At 36.5% G+C, this 13,721-nt stretch overlaps 2 protein-coding genes across 2 annotated transcripts; both read right to left on the bottom strand.

Annotated features, from left to right (window-relative positions):
* Nucleotides 1-5,284: 5,284 nt before the first annotated feature.
* On the bottom strand, nt 5,285-5,822 carry LOC121804279 (pseudo histidine-containing phosphotransfer protein 6-like). Its single transcript, XM_042203781.1, has 3 exons — nt 5,548-5,822; nt 5,401-5,473; nt 5,285-5,320 (listed from the first exon to the last, which is right to left on the bottom strand). Exons 1-3 carry the CDS (start codon nt 5,820-5,822, stop codon nt 5,285-5,287), a joined length of 384 nt encoding a protein of 127 aa, XP_042059715.1.
* Nucleotides 5,823-10,590: 4,768 nt separating this feature from the next.
* LOC121802409 (palmitoyl-monogalactosyldiacylglycerol delta-7 desaturase, chloroplastic-like) lies at nt 10,591-12,338 on the bottom strand. Its single transcript, XM_042202080.1, has 5 exons — nt 11,862-12,338; nt 11,653-11,784; nt 11,233-11,373; nt 11,033-11,139; nt 10,591-10,959 (listed from the first exon to the last, which is right to left on the bottom strand). The coding sequence occupies exons 1-5, from the start codon at nt 12,156-12,158 to the stop codon at nt 10,755-10,757; spliced, it is 882 nt and encodes a 293-aa protein (XP_042058014.1). The 5' UTR covers nt 12,159-12,338; the 3' UTR covers nt 10,591-10,754.
* Nucleotides 12,339-13,721: the final 1,383 nt, after the last annotated feature.

Genomic DNA, 13,721 nt, shown 5'->3' with positions numbered 1-13,721 from the left:
ATACTATAGAACCCTCATAGATCGAGTCATTGAGAATTAAAGAAATAAAAACCTTTTTCTCATTTTAAGCTCTCGGTTACTTTTGTTTCATTATTTTTGCTACAACGTGTGCTCTCAGTTCTCGTTAGGATCATTATTCCTATCATCTGGTGCATCATTGAGCCTCTCTTCCCCCGAGTACAGTCGTGATGCCGGAAGGAACTGGTTCGATGTCGGGTGAGACACCCGGCGAGTTCAACCTGAACGAAGTCGGTCAGATGGTTTATGACATCTAGGTCCGACTAGCCAACGATGAAACGAAAATCCAAGCAAACAGGTTCGCCTACGAATCATTTGAGCGGCAACAATCAACGCTAAATAAAAGCGTGGAGGACCATATGGGGCGATTATTGGTCGCGGTAGAGGATCTGGGCAAGAAACCACCGGACGGGACTGTGACGGTGACGACATCAAAACCACGAGGGTGGTCACTACCGCGTTCCGTGCTCGTCAAGCCAGTCGGGTTCGACACCGACGCATGGCCAAAAATGAAGATCGAACCCCCGCGATTCAGTGGTGAGGGGGTCAATTTATGGATCAAAAAAGTCCAAAAATATTACAATCACAACTTTACATCACTGGCGGATAGACTCTACTTAACCGAGTTCTTGTTGGATGATGAGGCTGCTGAGTGGTTATATATCAAACGACGATTTGATCCTGATTTATACGAAGACTCTGTGGGTCGGTCGTCTTGCTGCGCTGCGACAGACTGAGTCCTTGGACGCCTATCTTGAAAATTCGAACCGATTCTCAGAAAGGTGTCCAACTTGGGCGACGATACTTTGACTTCCCTTTTCATTGCGATACCATAGCGCTAGCCCAGTAGTTGGCAGCCTGCCGCGCGGTGTCAGCACCTCCGATCACGCCCTCCAGTAGTCCACCGTGGTAACGGCGAGATCAGCGAGCATCAATAGGAACCACACCTACCGGTTCCAAATCTCAGGAGATTTCGAGACATGCACTACCCCGGCCTCGACAGCAACGTGAGGGGACACCTCGTGACTACCCCGTCGTCCGCATATCAGCCTCGAAAAGGGCCGAGAGGACGGCGCGCGGCCTATGCTGGTACTGTCCAGAAAAATATACGCCGGATCATGTTTGTGCAAAGAAGTTCTATGTTCTAGTTGGGGCAGACAGTGACGATGAGGAGACAGGCAACCCGAGACACAAAAATTCGGATGAGGATGGGACAAATATGGCAATCACGGGGGATGTCTCTCGGATCTTTGTCATAGGCCCCAAGATTAAGCCGCGCTCCATTCGCCCTACCGGACACATCAATGATACCCCTTTATCTGTACTAATTGACGGAGACAGTACCCACAATTTCATAAGGCCAGCCGTAGCTGAGAGATTATGTTTACCTCTCCACGTTATTTTCCCATTCCGAGTGTTTGTGGGGAATGGCGCGTCCCTGAGATGTGATTACGTGAGTTTGGGCACCCCCATAGCCGTATAAGGCCACGCCTTCAGTATCGATCTATTTCTGTCATAGATTGACGGACCGAATGTAGTTTTGGGTGTGCAGTGGCTTCAGAACTTGGGCGATGTCACTAAGAATTATAGAACCATGCTTATGAAGTTTGAACTTGACAGTGGGCCGGTATGCTTGCAAGGGGAGGACAGCCCACCGCGCAAGGTCTCTTACAACAACTTATTTTCGTTAATCGCTTAGGAGCTGGAGGCCCAAATGTTTGAACTCATCCATGTTGATTGCGCTGCAGAGACGGATAAAGCACCAATGCTGCCTGTAAATCCTTTGTTGGCCGATACACTATCAGCCTTCGAGTCCGTTTTCACTGTCCCCTCGGGCCTGCCACCCACTCGTCGTTGGGACAATAGAATCCATCTTGCACAATCCACCACTCCTATAAACGTTAGACCTTACCGTTACCCTTATTTTCAAAAGACGGAGATCGAAAAACAAGTCTAGGACATGCTTCAACAAGGGGTAATACAGCCTAGCACGAACCCCTTCTCATCACCGGTCTTACTGGTTAGCAAGAAAGATGGATCCTTTCATTTCTGTGTCGATTATCGCGCTCTAAACGCTGCAACGACGCCCGATCACTTTCTGATACCCACTACTGACGAGCTTTTTGACAAGCTACACGCGGCCCAAATTTTCTCCAAACTGGATCTCCGTTCTGGGTATCATCAGATCAGGATGCATGTGGATGATACCCACAAGACAACTTTCTGCACGCACGACGGCCATTTCGAGTTCCTCGTCATGCTATTTGGACTCACAAATGCCCCTTCAACATTCCAGGCCGCCATGAACAGTATCTTTCAGCCGTTCCTTTGAAAGTTTGTCATAGTCTTCTTCGACGACTTCCTGGTCTATAGCAGTACAATGGACGATTACATAAGGCACATCACGGAGGTTCTCACTACACTCCAGGCCAATTTATTTTATATTAAGCAATCTAAATGCTCATTTGGGGTGGCCTCCATTGATTACTTAGGCCATATTATCGCCGCAAGAGAGCTGCATGCGGATCCGGCTAAGATCGACGCCATGATTGCATGGCCCACGCCTACCACTGCCAAATAGCTTCTCGGTTTTCTAGGATTAACTCAGTATTATCGTCATTTCGTCAAGAATTATTCTCTCATAGCGGCCCCTTTGACAGAGCTGTTGAAAAAGGACTTGTTTCTGTGGTTTGAGGCCGTGACGAAGAGCTTCGCCGATTTAAAGGAGGCCATGAGCTCTACTCCGGTTCTGCGTCTACCGGATTTCTCTATCACATTCATCGTCGAAACAGATTCATCGGATTTTGGAATAGGAGCAGTTTTGATGCAGCATAATCATCTGATCGCATATTTTAGCAAAAAATTGGGCCCGCGTTGCCGCCTTGCTTCGACGTACCATAAAGAGCTCTACGCAATAGTCGAAGCGGTACAAAAATGGCGTCAATATCTGCTGAGACGCGAGTTCATAATCAGGACTGATCAGCGAAGTCTTATAGAATTACTTTCACAAGTAGTACAGATGCCTGACCAACAATTTTATGTGAGAAAGCTTATGGGGTTTAAGTTTACTATCGAGTACAAAGCCGGGGCAGCAAACAAGGTGGCGGACGCGTTATCTCGTCAAGGGGACGATTCCAGACCAGACGCGCCGAACATTTTTGAATTGTATGCAAGGCCTATGCCGGCAGTTTTGGAGGTTATCCGAGCGGAAAATTCTTCGCTCCCGGAGTTGGTGAAACTGCATGCGTTGGTGGCTGCAGGCCAGGGACCGAAACACGTTTCTGCCACTAATGGTCTTCTGTATTTCAAACGACGCTTATTGATAAGTCACGAATTGACGGTATGTAGGGCAATCTTGGAGGAGTGTCATGACGCGCCGACGGCCGGCCATCCGGGGGAACGCCCCACCTTTGCCCGTGATGTTCGCGATTATGTCAGTGCATGTTTCGCGTACCAAGCTACGAAATACGTTCGTGATAAGCCATACGGACTGATATAGCCGTTGCCAATCCCAAATATGGTTTGGGAGACGGCATCCATGGATTTCATTATAGGGCTACCCCCTTCTTTTGGTTACTCGGCGATTATGGTTGTGGTCGACCGACTCTCTAAATACCCGCATTTTGGTGCTTTAAAGATAGGGTTCGACGCTCCAACAGTCGCGCGGCTCTTTGTTGATACGGTGGTCAAACTACACGGATTTCCCAAGAAGCTCCTCTCGGATCGAGACTCGATTTTCATGAGCGACTTTTGGGAGGAATTGTTGTCCTTAAGTGGGACTAAGTTACAGTTTACTACTGCTTATCACCCACAGACGGACGGGCATTAGGATGTGACGAACCGTGCCTTGGAACAATATCTGCTCGCCTTTGTCTATGATCGCCCGAAGCGTTGGTTTGCCCTTTTGCCTTGGGCAGAATTGGCTCTCAATTGCAGCGTCAACTCGAGCATAGGGATGTCGCCCTTTAAAGCACTCTACGGCCAAGAACCACCAAGTTTGTTCGATACCTATGCTCGCCCCTCACCTTCTGACGCGGATGATGTGCCTTCGTGGGAGCCGGAAGAGCTATTGAAGACTCGTTTTCCTCATCTCCGCCTTGAGGACAAGGCCGTTGCTATGGGAGGGGGAGTTGATACAACCTCAACCAATGCCCATGATACATCCGTGATAGACGAGGAAGTAGACGAGGAGGTGGAGGTGTGTAAAAGAGGTACACCGAAGAGTAGAGGAACCAAGATGGATCGACCAAGGAGAAACGCGTCCCGACCTTCTAAGTATCGGGATTATGTCAGCCATTAGAGATAGATTTGTTTTGATTTCTTTTTTATTTGTTTTCTTATTTTTTTTATTTGTTTTCTTATTTTTGTCGTTCCTTTTCCTTTTAAAATTGAGTCAAGTTTTGTTGGGATCTCTATAAATACTATATAATCTCCATAGATCGAGTCATTGAGAATTAAAGAAATAAAAACCTTTTTTTCATCTTAAGCTCTCGGTTACTTTTGTTTCATTATTTTTGCTACAACGTGTGCTCTCAGTTCTCGTTAGGATCGTTATTCCTATCATGATACTTATAGAACATGGTTTTATAAATTAATGTACCACATATTTTTACCTAATCACCCTTAACTAAAACATATTGTATTCTCAGCACATTAGTATATAATTTTTTGTAAAATTTCATCCCAACTTATTTTAAGTACTATAATTGTTTTAAGTATTTGAGTGGTGAAAAATGTTTGATTTAGATATACATCTTTTGGCATTCCCTTACCTATCATGTAAACAAAAGCACATTTGTCTTTGTTGACAATACACATGTCAATATTGAAATCAAACATGAAATTCCTGAGTGAAATAATATAAATTTGAGTTTCAATTCCCCTAAGCAGGACAGTAACTGTGTTTTTTTGATAATCTGCAACCAACATTTAGTCCTTGATTGACAACAGAATTTCACACACACACACACACACACACACGCACACACACACTAAGTAAAAGGGAAGGGACAGTAGGTATATTGGTTTAGAGTTGTGGATTACAGTCTTCAAAAGAAGCAGTAAATAAGCAACTACTATATGTTGGTGTTGTACTAGAAAAAGCTGAAAGCCTAGTTTGTTGGAAGTGGGAATGAGAAGCAGCTGCTGAATTAATTGCTACCAATTAAAGAAAAGTGGGGTTGCATGCATTGATTGCAGGTGAAATTGTGTCACTATCTTCCATTAACCTTTTAAGAGCTAGCTAGGCATTCAGCCTTGAGGATTGTCAAGGTGTTGGTGCCAGCATTCTCTGCTGCTCAATCTAATCAACACAAATGAAGTAGGAGTAAATCTCATATAGATACAATTGCATGGCATTGTCATAATGATAGTAATATATACCTGGAACAGTTCATGCAGCTTGTTTTTGAGGTAACAGTATTCATATTCCAACAGCTCCAAAGCCCTTAAGCATCTGTTTTCAATTAATTTATGTGTTGAATTAATAAAAGAAGTTAAGCGGATGTGGGACATTGGAATGAGACGAACCCGGGGCGATTGTTGTGGTCGGGAGCGGCGCGAAAGGCGAGGCAGACGTTTCGGAGGCGTTGGGCGCCGATGCTGGAGCTGCTTCCCATCAACTGATTCAAGTGGATTCCCATCTTCTTGTAGTCACACAGCTCTCTATCCACCATGCACAATAAATAGATGTTGACAACCTCAGAGACAAAGTTGGGGGAAGATTCATCTTGGAGCTGCTGCAACTGCAAGAATTGCTCGTCCAATATGTCAGCACGCAGCTGGTCGAGACTGAGTCCCAACATCCACACAGGTAGACCCGTTTTGTCTTCTTCAACAACAAAAATCCACACCCACAATAAAATCGAATTTCTGACATTTTCCTAGTATTTACTCATTTACTGTACTTATTTCTGGAGTATATATATATATATATATATATATATATATATATATATATATATTCGAAAGCATGCATTTGAGTTGATTATGTATCAAGAATTATTTTCTCCGGCTCTAGAGAATAAGATATTTTGTTTCAAGGTTTGTATTTTATAATCTGGTGATTATATTGTGAGAAAATATAATCAATTGATTATCATATGTAAACGAAGTCCATTTCCTAAATTGTAGACTAATTGATGGATACATCATCAAATAAAATTTCAAAATGAAAAAAATCTAAACCGATTTTTATTTTCTAGTTATTCTTGAGCCCTTGAAAAAGGCAATGAAAATATACTTTGATTTTCTATCCATTTAAACTTTTGGACTCTACATTCATCCACGAAATTCAATCCACCATTAATATAGGATTCATCTTTTAGAAACACAATGATAAATATTTCGGGCATATTTTATTTTCTGTTTCAAATTAAGTTCTTTTTACTCTTTCTTGGGCTCGAGGTAAAATTGAAAAATAAGGGCCTATTTTGATATTTTCATTTTCCAAATATATGCGACAACATTTTTCATTCACCTAAAAGATGCAAAATGTTTTTTTTTCCGAGACTAATTTTGAAGCTCACTCTATTATTAGGTAAATTGACCATTGATTTCTCATTTGTTTGTTTCGTGGCATGTTATATTCCCATGTTTCATACATTTTCTCATAATAATCCCTAATTACTCAAAAGATCACATTCCCAACCTTAATGTTTTCAATTACGTTAAACTTATATATGTATGACAGATCAACCGTAAATGCCTTTTTTGCATTTGAATTTATTTAGTGGTTGAGCTTCTAAGTTTTTGTATTAGTATTTCTAAAAAAGAAAACGTGCGCATGTGTCTTATATGTTTCACTTTTCACGGTTTTCGTTATCTCATAATATTAAATTTTAACAAGTAATTAACAAGTATGTGCAAAAGTATTTTTTAACATAGTAGATTGAGAACTAAGCATTATTTAAAGAAACCTCGATCGACTCACAAGGCATGCTTCCACCCACACACAATAAGACAAACTTTATATTTCTTTCTTTTCTTCTTCTTAATATAGCAGTATGTCATATCAAATTTTATTGGAATAAAGGTACATTAAAGATTGAAATGACAATTCAAGGAAATTCAATTTCCAGACCTTACGTAAATTTGATTGTGCTCGGTTAGGGTTCTTGACTCCTTGACTACTAAATTGTATTCCCTCCATTTAAAAATAAATGACACACTTCGATAATGACATGAGATTTTATGAGATATTGTTTTAAGTGTTAAGTGGAGAGAGAAAATTATATTATATTTATACTCCCTTTGTTCCATAGTAATGGAGGCGTTTCTTTTCGACAAAAAGATTAAGAAAAATTGTGTTATGTGAGTTAAATAAAGGGAGAATAAAGTGGAAAATGAAAAAGGTAGAGAGATGAAAAGAGAAAAAAGTAAGAGAGATTAAAGTATGTGTGGAAAAATGTGTTGACTTTTACTAAAAAGGAAAATGACTCTATTACTATGGAACGTACCAAAATGGCAAAATGACTCTATTACTATGAATGGAGGGAGTATTAATTTGAGAGAGAGCTTTTTTTTAAAAAGGAAATGCGACATATTTTACCGGACAAACTAAAAAGGAAGTGTGACATATATTATGTGATGGATGGAATAATATACCTTCTTATTATCGAGTATCCTCGGCTAGTAAAATGACAACAACAGACATCAACAGTATATTTGAAATTTAAATTTGATGTGCTTTCATATAGGGGTTGGTCCAAGTTGAAAAAACATCAACTCTTTCCAAATTCATCTTAAAAGGCTTGATAAAAAGATATTGGCAAATTCATAGAATAAACAATACTCCCTCCGTCCGCAAATAAAAGTCTCATTTTTTTCATTTTAGTCCGTCCACGAATATGAGTTCCGGTTCACTTTTACCATAAATGGCAATAGGGTCTCACATTCCACTAACTCATTCTACTCACATTTCTTTTAAAATTAATATATATAGCACATATTCCACTAACTTTTTTCCACCCACATTCTTGACATTTCTTAAAATTTGTGTCGCCAAGAAATGAGACTCCTAATGGCGGACGAATGAAGTATTTATCAATTATTTGGAATACACAAGTTTATACCGTTTAACAATCATGAAATACAGTACTTTCGGAAGTTTCGGAACAACGTGAGTAGAATCATAACACAAAGATAATTTACACTGATATATAAATTGAAGATTATACTACGTGTAAATTTTTTCGAAACTTAAAGATGGAATTATATGCATGCTTGGATGACGTAAGCAGATGTCACTATTTTGGACCAAAGCAAGAAACTAAACGACAATTGGCAGATGAACTATGGATTAATGACTATAAAATAATGATTACGAAAAGAATGTTGTAATATTTCTAAGGAACATTTAACAAGAAGTGGCATGAGATGATGATGATGACAAACGAACTGCAATTATTAAATACTAATTACAATTATAAAACATAAAATTCATAATCACAATCATAATGCTTTCGCTTGTGCTCTCTCTCTCTCTCCATTTCTAAATCATTCAAACATAGCAACACACTCAATTTCAGCTTTTAGCTTTGAAATTCTAAATGTTGGATTTATTCTTTTCAACTTTACCTTGTAAATCGCTTCACCTAATTAACTAATCATTAATAAATCAAATAATGATATTCGAAAAGCTTTGCTTCAAATTAGTGGAATCGACTCGTTGCTCGATGATGGTCCGTACATAACATTCCCATCTTGTTTATAAGAAAATGTTTAAAATTTAATTCATTGTTGATTAACAAGTGGCAACCCTCGTAGTAACTATGTTTGTTTATGTTGTATTATTAATCTATTCTGAACTTTTTTGAATAAAAAGTGCTATGAATTTGAAAATTCTACTTTTAGGGTATTAATTACAAGGGTTTAGTAATCTCGATGGTCTAGTAGTGTTGTTTCAAGAGATAAGCCCTAAGGGATAAATTAGTATTTTTTATAGAATTTTATGTATACTAATTAGTACTATTATATATTTATAGAATTTTATGTATATTTCCTATTACAGTGCATCTGAATCAAAGAAACTTGAAGCGTAACCTATATATTTGTGGTCATCCAATGTCTCAAGAAAGATTGAATCAACTTTATTTCATATCCATTGAACAAGATTTGCTGGAAAAGATTGATTTAAAATACTTGTTAACAAGTTTGCTTCTACATATATGCCTGAACCTGTATCTTCAATTAATTATACTACTAAAGAATTTAATTATTTAATTCGGCTTTTAATTTTATTTTTGCCCCAATCAATCCAAACGAAAAGGTTAAATTTTTTAAAATTAAAATCAAATTGAATATCCTCATTAAAACTCGATCGTGAAAAACAGAAATCCACACTGATAAAACTAATTTTTTTATAAATATACAAAAAACATCTAAACAATTACAGTCTTCATGTGATTTAAATATTATATCATCCGTTAAAATAAAATATTAATTATAATATAAAAATTAAGTTTGTTTTTTTTTTCTATTTTTATGTACATCCGAACCAAAAAATCAAAAATTCCAATAATTTAAACTGGAAAGGAAATAAAAATAAATAAAATTTAAGTTTAAATTTGATTCAAATCAAATATTAGAATTTCGAATATTTTGCTCACTTACTTCACCTAAATAAAATGATGAAGATAACAAATTCTTGAAAATGCAAAGGAATTTGGAACTTTTTAAATAACCGGTCAGATCCATGCAGTTGGGCTTGCTCATGCCATTTTGATCTTTATTAGTACTATTTCTTTTTAATTACATTTTTGTAGGATATTTAATATTGTTATAACACCACTAGTCTTTTGTCAATGCAAGAAAATTCTGACGTAAAAACTATCGATCTTTAACGTATATATATAAATAGAAAAAAAAAACAAAGAAAAAATCGATGTAAAAAGGTATCAAATGTGAAATGTTTGCTGTTCTTTAAATACATTGTTGATAACGTTAATAATGCTTAAAACCATGAACCGACCAAACCAAAGTTAATAACGCAAACGTAAAGTTTTACAGTTTCTCTACCAAACTCGACACAAAAGAATTAAATGAAGAGAGAGAAATACTAGTTTATGACAAAGAAAACAGACTCATGTGGATTAATTTCCAATTAAGACCAAGTTATTTTTATTTTCCATCCAAATAGGTTGGGTATTAATATCAACAAACAAGTGAATTAATATCATAGACGAAATCAAATTAGTTTCAGCCAAATAAGTTGGATTAATAACTTAGAAGAAATTTCGAAATATAGATGATATATAGGATATTGAAATATGAATGCTCATACAATTTTGGGTAATTCGGTTTAATAGTTAATTACATTATTTGAGAAATTACCGTCTCCTTATTAAGGTCAGGTTGATATACAATGTTTAAAAAATTAGTTATTGATATTAGTTGTATTCTTTTACACGAAAAAATGGAAATATGCATCAAATGTGGAAAATGTTTGACATGGTTGGTAATGTGAGTAATTTTTAATCTTCAACGCATTAACTTCTACTTGAGAATATAATGATTGGTTTTATAACTTTTATTCATCACGATCAATACAAATTAAAGGGGGAGAATACCATAGAAATGAAAGATTCTCCGAGTTAAAACCAAATTAATATTTACATTTATTTTGCTGATTCTTAATTATTATACTAACACTACTGAATTTATTTGCAAAATATTTGACCCTTATTTGTACAATCAAAGAAAGTAAAGCCCTGTCCCTCAATGTACATATACAATTACTAATTAAAAGTAGCAAAGGCCATCTTTTGCTTTTGTGGTGGTGTAGACAATTTGATATTAGTGGCCAATCCAAGTGCTTCAAGAACCCTAATTGCATACCAAGTCATATCAATTTGCCACCACTCTAGCCCATGTCTAGCTGAATGCTCAAAGGCATGGTGGTTGTTATGCCACCCCTCTCCAAATGCAAGCACTGCCACCCACCTGAAACAACACCATTTCCTAGATTAAAATCAATGAAATTGTATTAAAAAAGTAGTAAAATATAGTGGAGTACCAGTTATTTCGTGATAGGTCACCGGTATTCCATACTTGTTTGCCCCAAAGATGGCACGCGGAATTCACCAGCCAAGTGATATGGTAAACCCACACAGTCCTCACACCCTATCTCATTTTTTACATTTAGTAGATTAGATTTCACAATTTTTTGCTCATCCTAAATCAGATAGGTGCCATGTAATGAAATACAATACTTACTACTCCCCAAACAATGTAGGGAAATCCACCCATTGCATAGAGTAAAGCTCCAAGTGCCAATTGATGAAGCATATAGGTCTTCTCAAGGAACTTATAGAAGGGTTGTTTCTCTAAATCCTTAACATTGTTTCTCTCCCTGTACTGAAACTTACATGTTCTCCATTATTCATAAGAAAAACAAATGCAATAGTAGGCAAATCTTGGAAATTTTGAATTTGGGGTGATTTTAGATATTATATCATCATTTTTCTTTTGTATTCGTAAAAGGGAAACACGGTAATGTGTTTTATTTAAAAGAAAAGAATTAAACACGCCAATAGCATTGACGTGTTTGTCTGTCAATAATTGGCGTGTTTCTCATTCATGGAATATTCTGGGAATCTTTTTTCTAAAATCACCCCAAATGCAGACAATTCTCACCCTTTGATCAGTGTCAAAGAGCCAACCCATGTGACTAAACCAAAATCCCTCAATTGGGCTGTGTGGATCTTTTTCTGAGTCAACAAACTGATGGTGGTATCTATGTGTGCTCACCCACTCAATTGCATTCCCCTGTTAAACAAAATACATAGTCTTAAATTACAAAATACATGAATTATACAAGTATAATAGAGAGAGGAGAGAGAGACCTGAAGGGCTAGAGTGCCACAGTAAGCAAAGAAATACTCAAGCCATTTGGGAAGCTTGAAGCTCTTATGAGAAAGATTTCTATGGAAAGAGAGAGTGATGCCAAGAAGGCCAGTGATGACATACAATCCCAAAGCAACACCAAATGCACCCCAGTTGAATGTAAAAGGACCTAAAGCACACAACAAGTGAATAGCCCCAAGCCAACAAGCAATCCCAATATCCACAGAATTACACTTTCTGCCCCAAAACACATTACTCTTCTTCTTCACCACCACATCTGGAACTGGAAGAGTCATTTTTTGGGTATGGATTTGGGTTGCTAGGTAGGCTTATATAAAATTGTGGGATTTTGAAAAGATTGAATTTTTAAGAGAGACAGAGAGTAATTAACTTGTTTGAGTCATGTACTCAACTTAAGATTTAGTTCAAGTGCATGTACTGATTTTCAAGTTTGGTTGGTTATGTGTGAGTGCCCAATTTTAAGGAAGGGGTGAATTAATTTTGAAGACGAAATGACTTTTATTTGTATCGATGTAGGTGTAGCTGGATTTAACTTTCAATGTGAAAATTGGTGATTGGCTTATTACAGCAATTCTTATACGCAAACAGAATTCAGTTTTTGTTCTTTATGTTTTTGGTGGAATTACAGTATTCTATTTCAGTGTTAGTTGTTGGAGGAATTACAATTTCCTATCCTATTCCAAGTTGGTGCAATTTGGGAATTATTCAAAAAGAACTTTCTTAATACTATTTGCATATTTTTCAATTTATATTGATGCTATATTGGGAAATCCGTACAATCATAGTTAGAACGGCATTTAAACTTTGCTCCAAAATTTAATGCAAAACTCAGTTTATATTCTTAATTCATTTAAACTCCAAAATTTATTTTATAACCCTCCATTATTGAAGATATTTTAAAGAGAACGGCATCATTTGTACTTCATCCTTCCACTATAAGTAGGGAATTTCAAGCATGGGCGGATCCAGGATTTAAAAATTATGGGGTCGGACGAGATAATTAATATAATAATATTATATATATTATAAAAATACATTACAAATAAAATTATCTTTGTTGTATCACGATAGTTGACTTTTACGAGTTCATATTTTTAACTTTTACGAATATTCATATTTTGAAGCTGGCCGAAATTTTATCATTGGAAATAATTGCAAACATATCTTCCAGTCGTTGATTGTGTTCAACATTAGCACCAGAAGAACAGATAAAACTCATGAGAACAGATACAAACTCAAGATATTTTTAAAATAAATTTATCCATTAATTTAATATGGATGGTAATTAAAATCAATAATAAAAAAACATAAGTATATAATTATTATATTCATAAAAATTAGGTCAAATAAACAAAATAAAAGTAAAAAAATAATAAAACATGATTAAAAGAATATCAATAACGCACCAATTTTTTTTGTGCAAAGCCTATGCCCCTCAAAAATCTTAATCTTAGTCTCTTACTATAACTTTCTATTTAATCAAAATAATAATTGGGTAGAAATATAGAATTTTTATTTATAAAGAAAGTTGTAACTCTTGTAATAAAGATAAAATTATTTAAAAAGGACAGTATTGACTGATTTTTTTAACTAATAAACTTAAATAAATTAGGAATTTATGTAAATTTGTGGGAAAATTAAGGAGAAAAAAAGTTAATACTACATGGCTTAGAAAATTATTGGCAGGCGAATTAAATGAAAAAGCAGTATTAACGGCGAGTGACCAGAGGCAATCAATTAGATTTTTTACTTATAGATTTTCTAACCCAACAATCAATAGGAGTATTAACCGCTCCTCAGCCCAAAAATCAATATTAACCTCTCTGTTCATCTTCTTC

Source organism: Salvia splendens, chromosome 5, assembly GCF_004379255.2.
Source record: "Salvia splendens isolate huo1 chromosome 5, SspV2, whole genome shotgun sequence".
In the NCBI taxonomy this organism is placed as follows: Eukaryota; Viridiplantae; Streptophyta; class Magnoliopsida; order Lamiales; family Lamiaceae; genus Salvia; species Salvia splendens.
The sequence above is the reverse complement of the archived record's forward strand: the minus strand, read 5'-3'. Positions and strand labels throughout refer to the sequence as shown.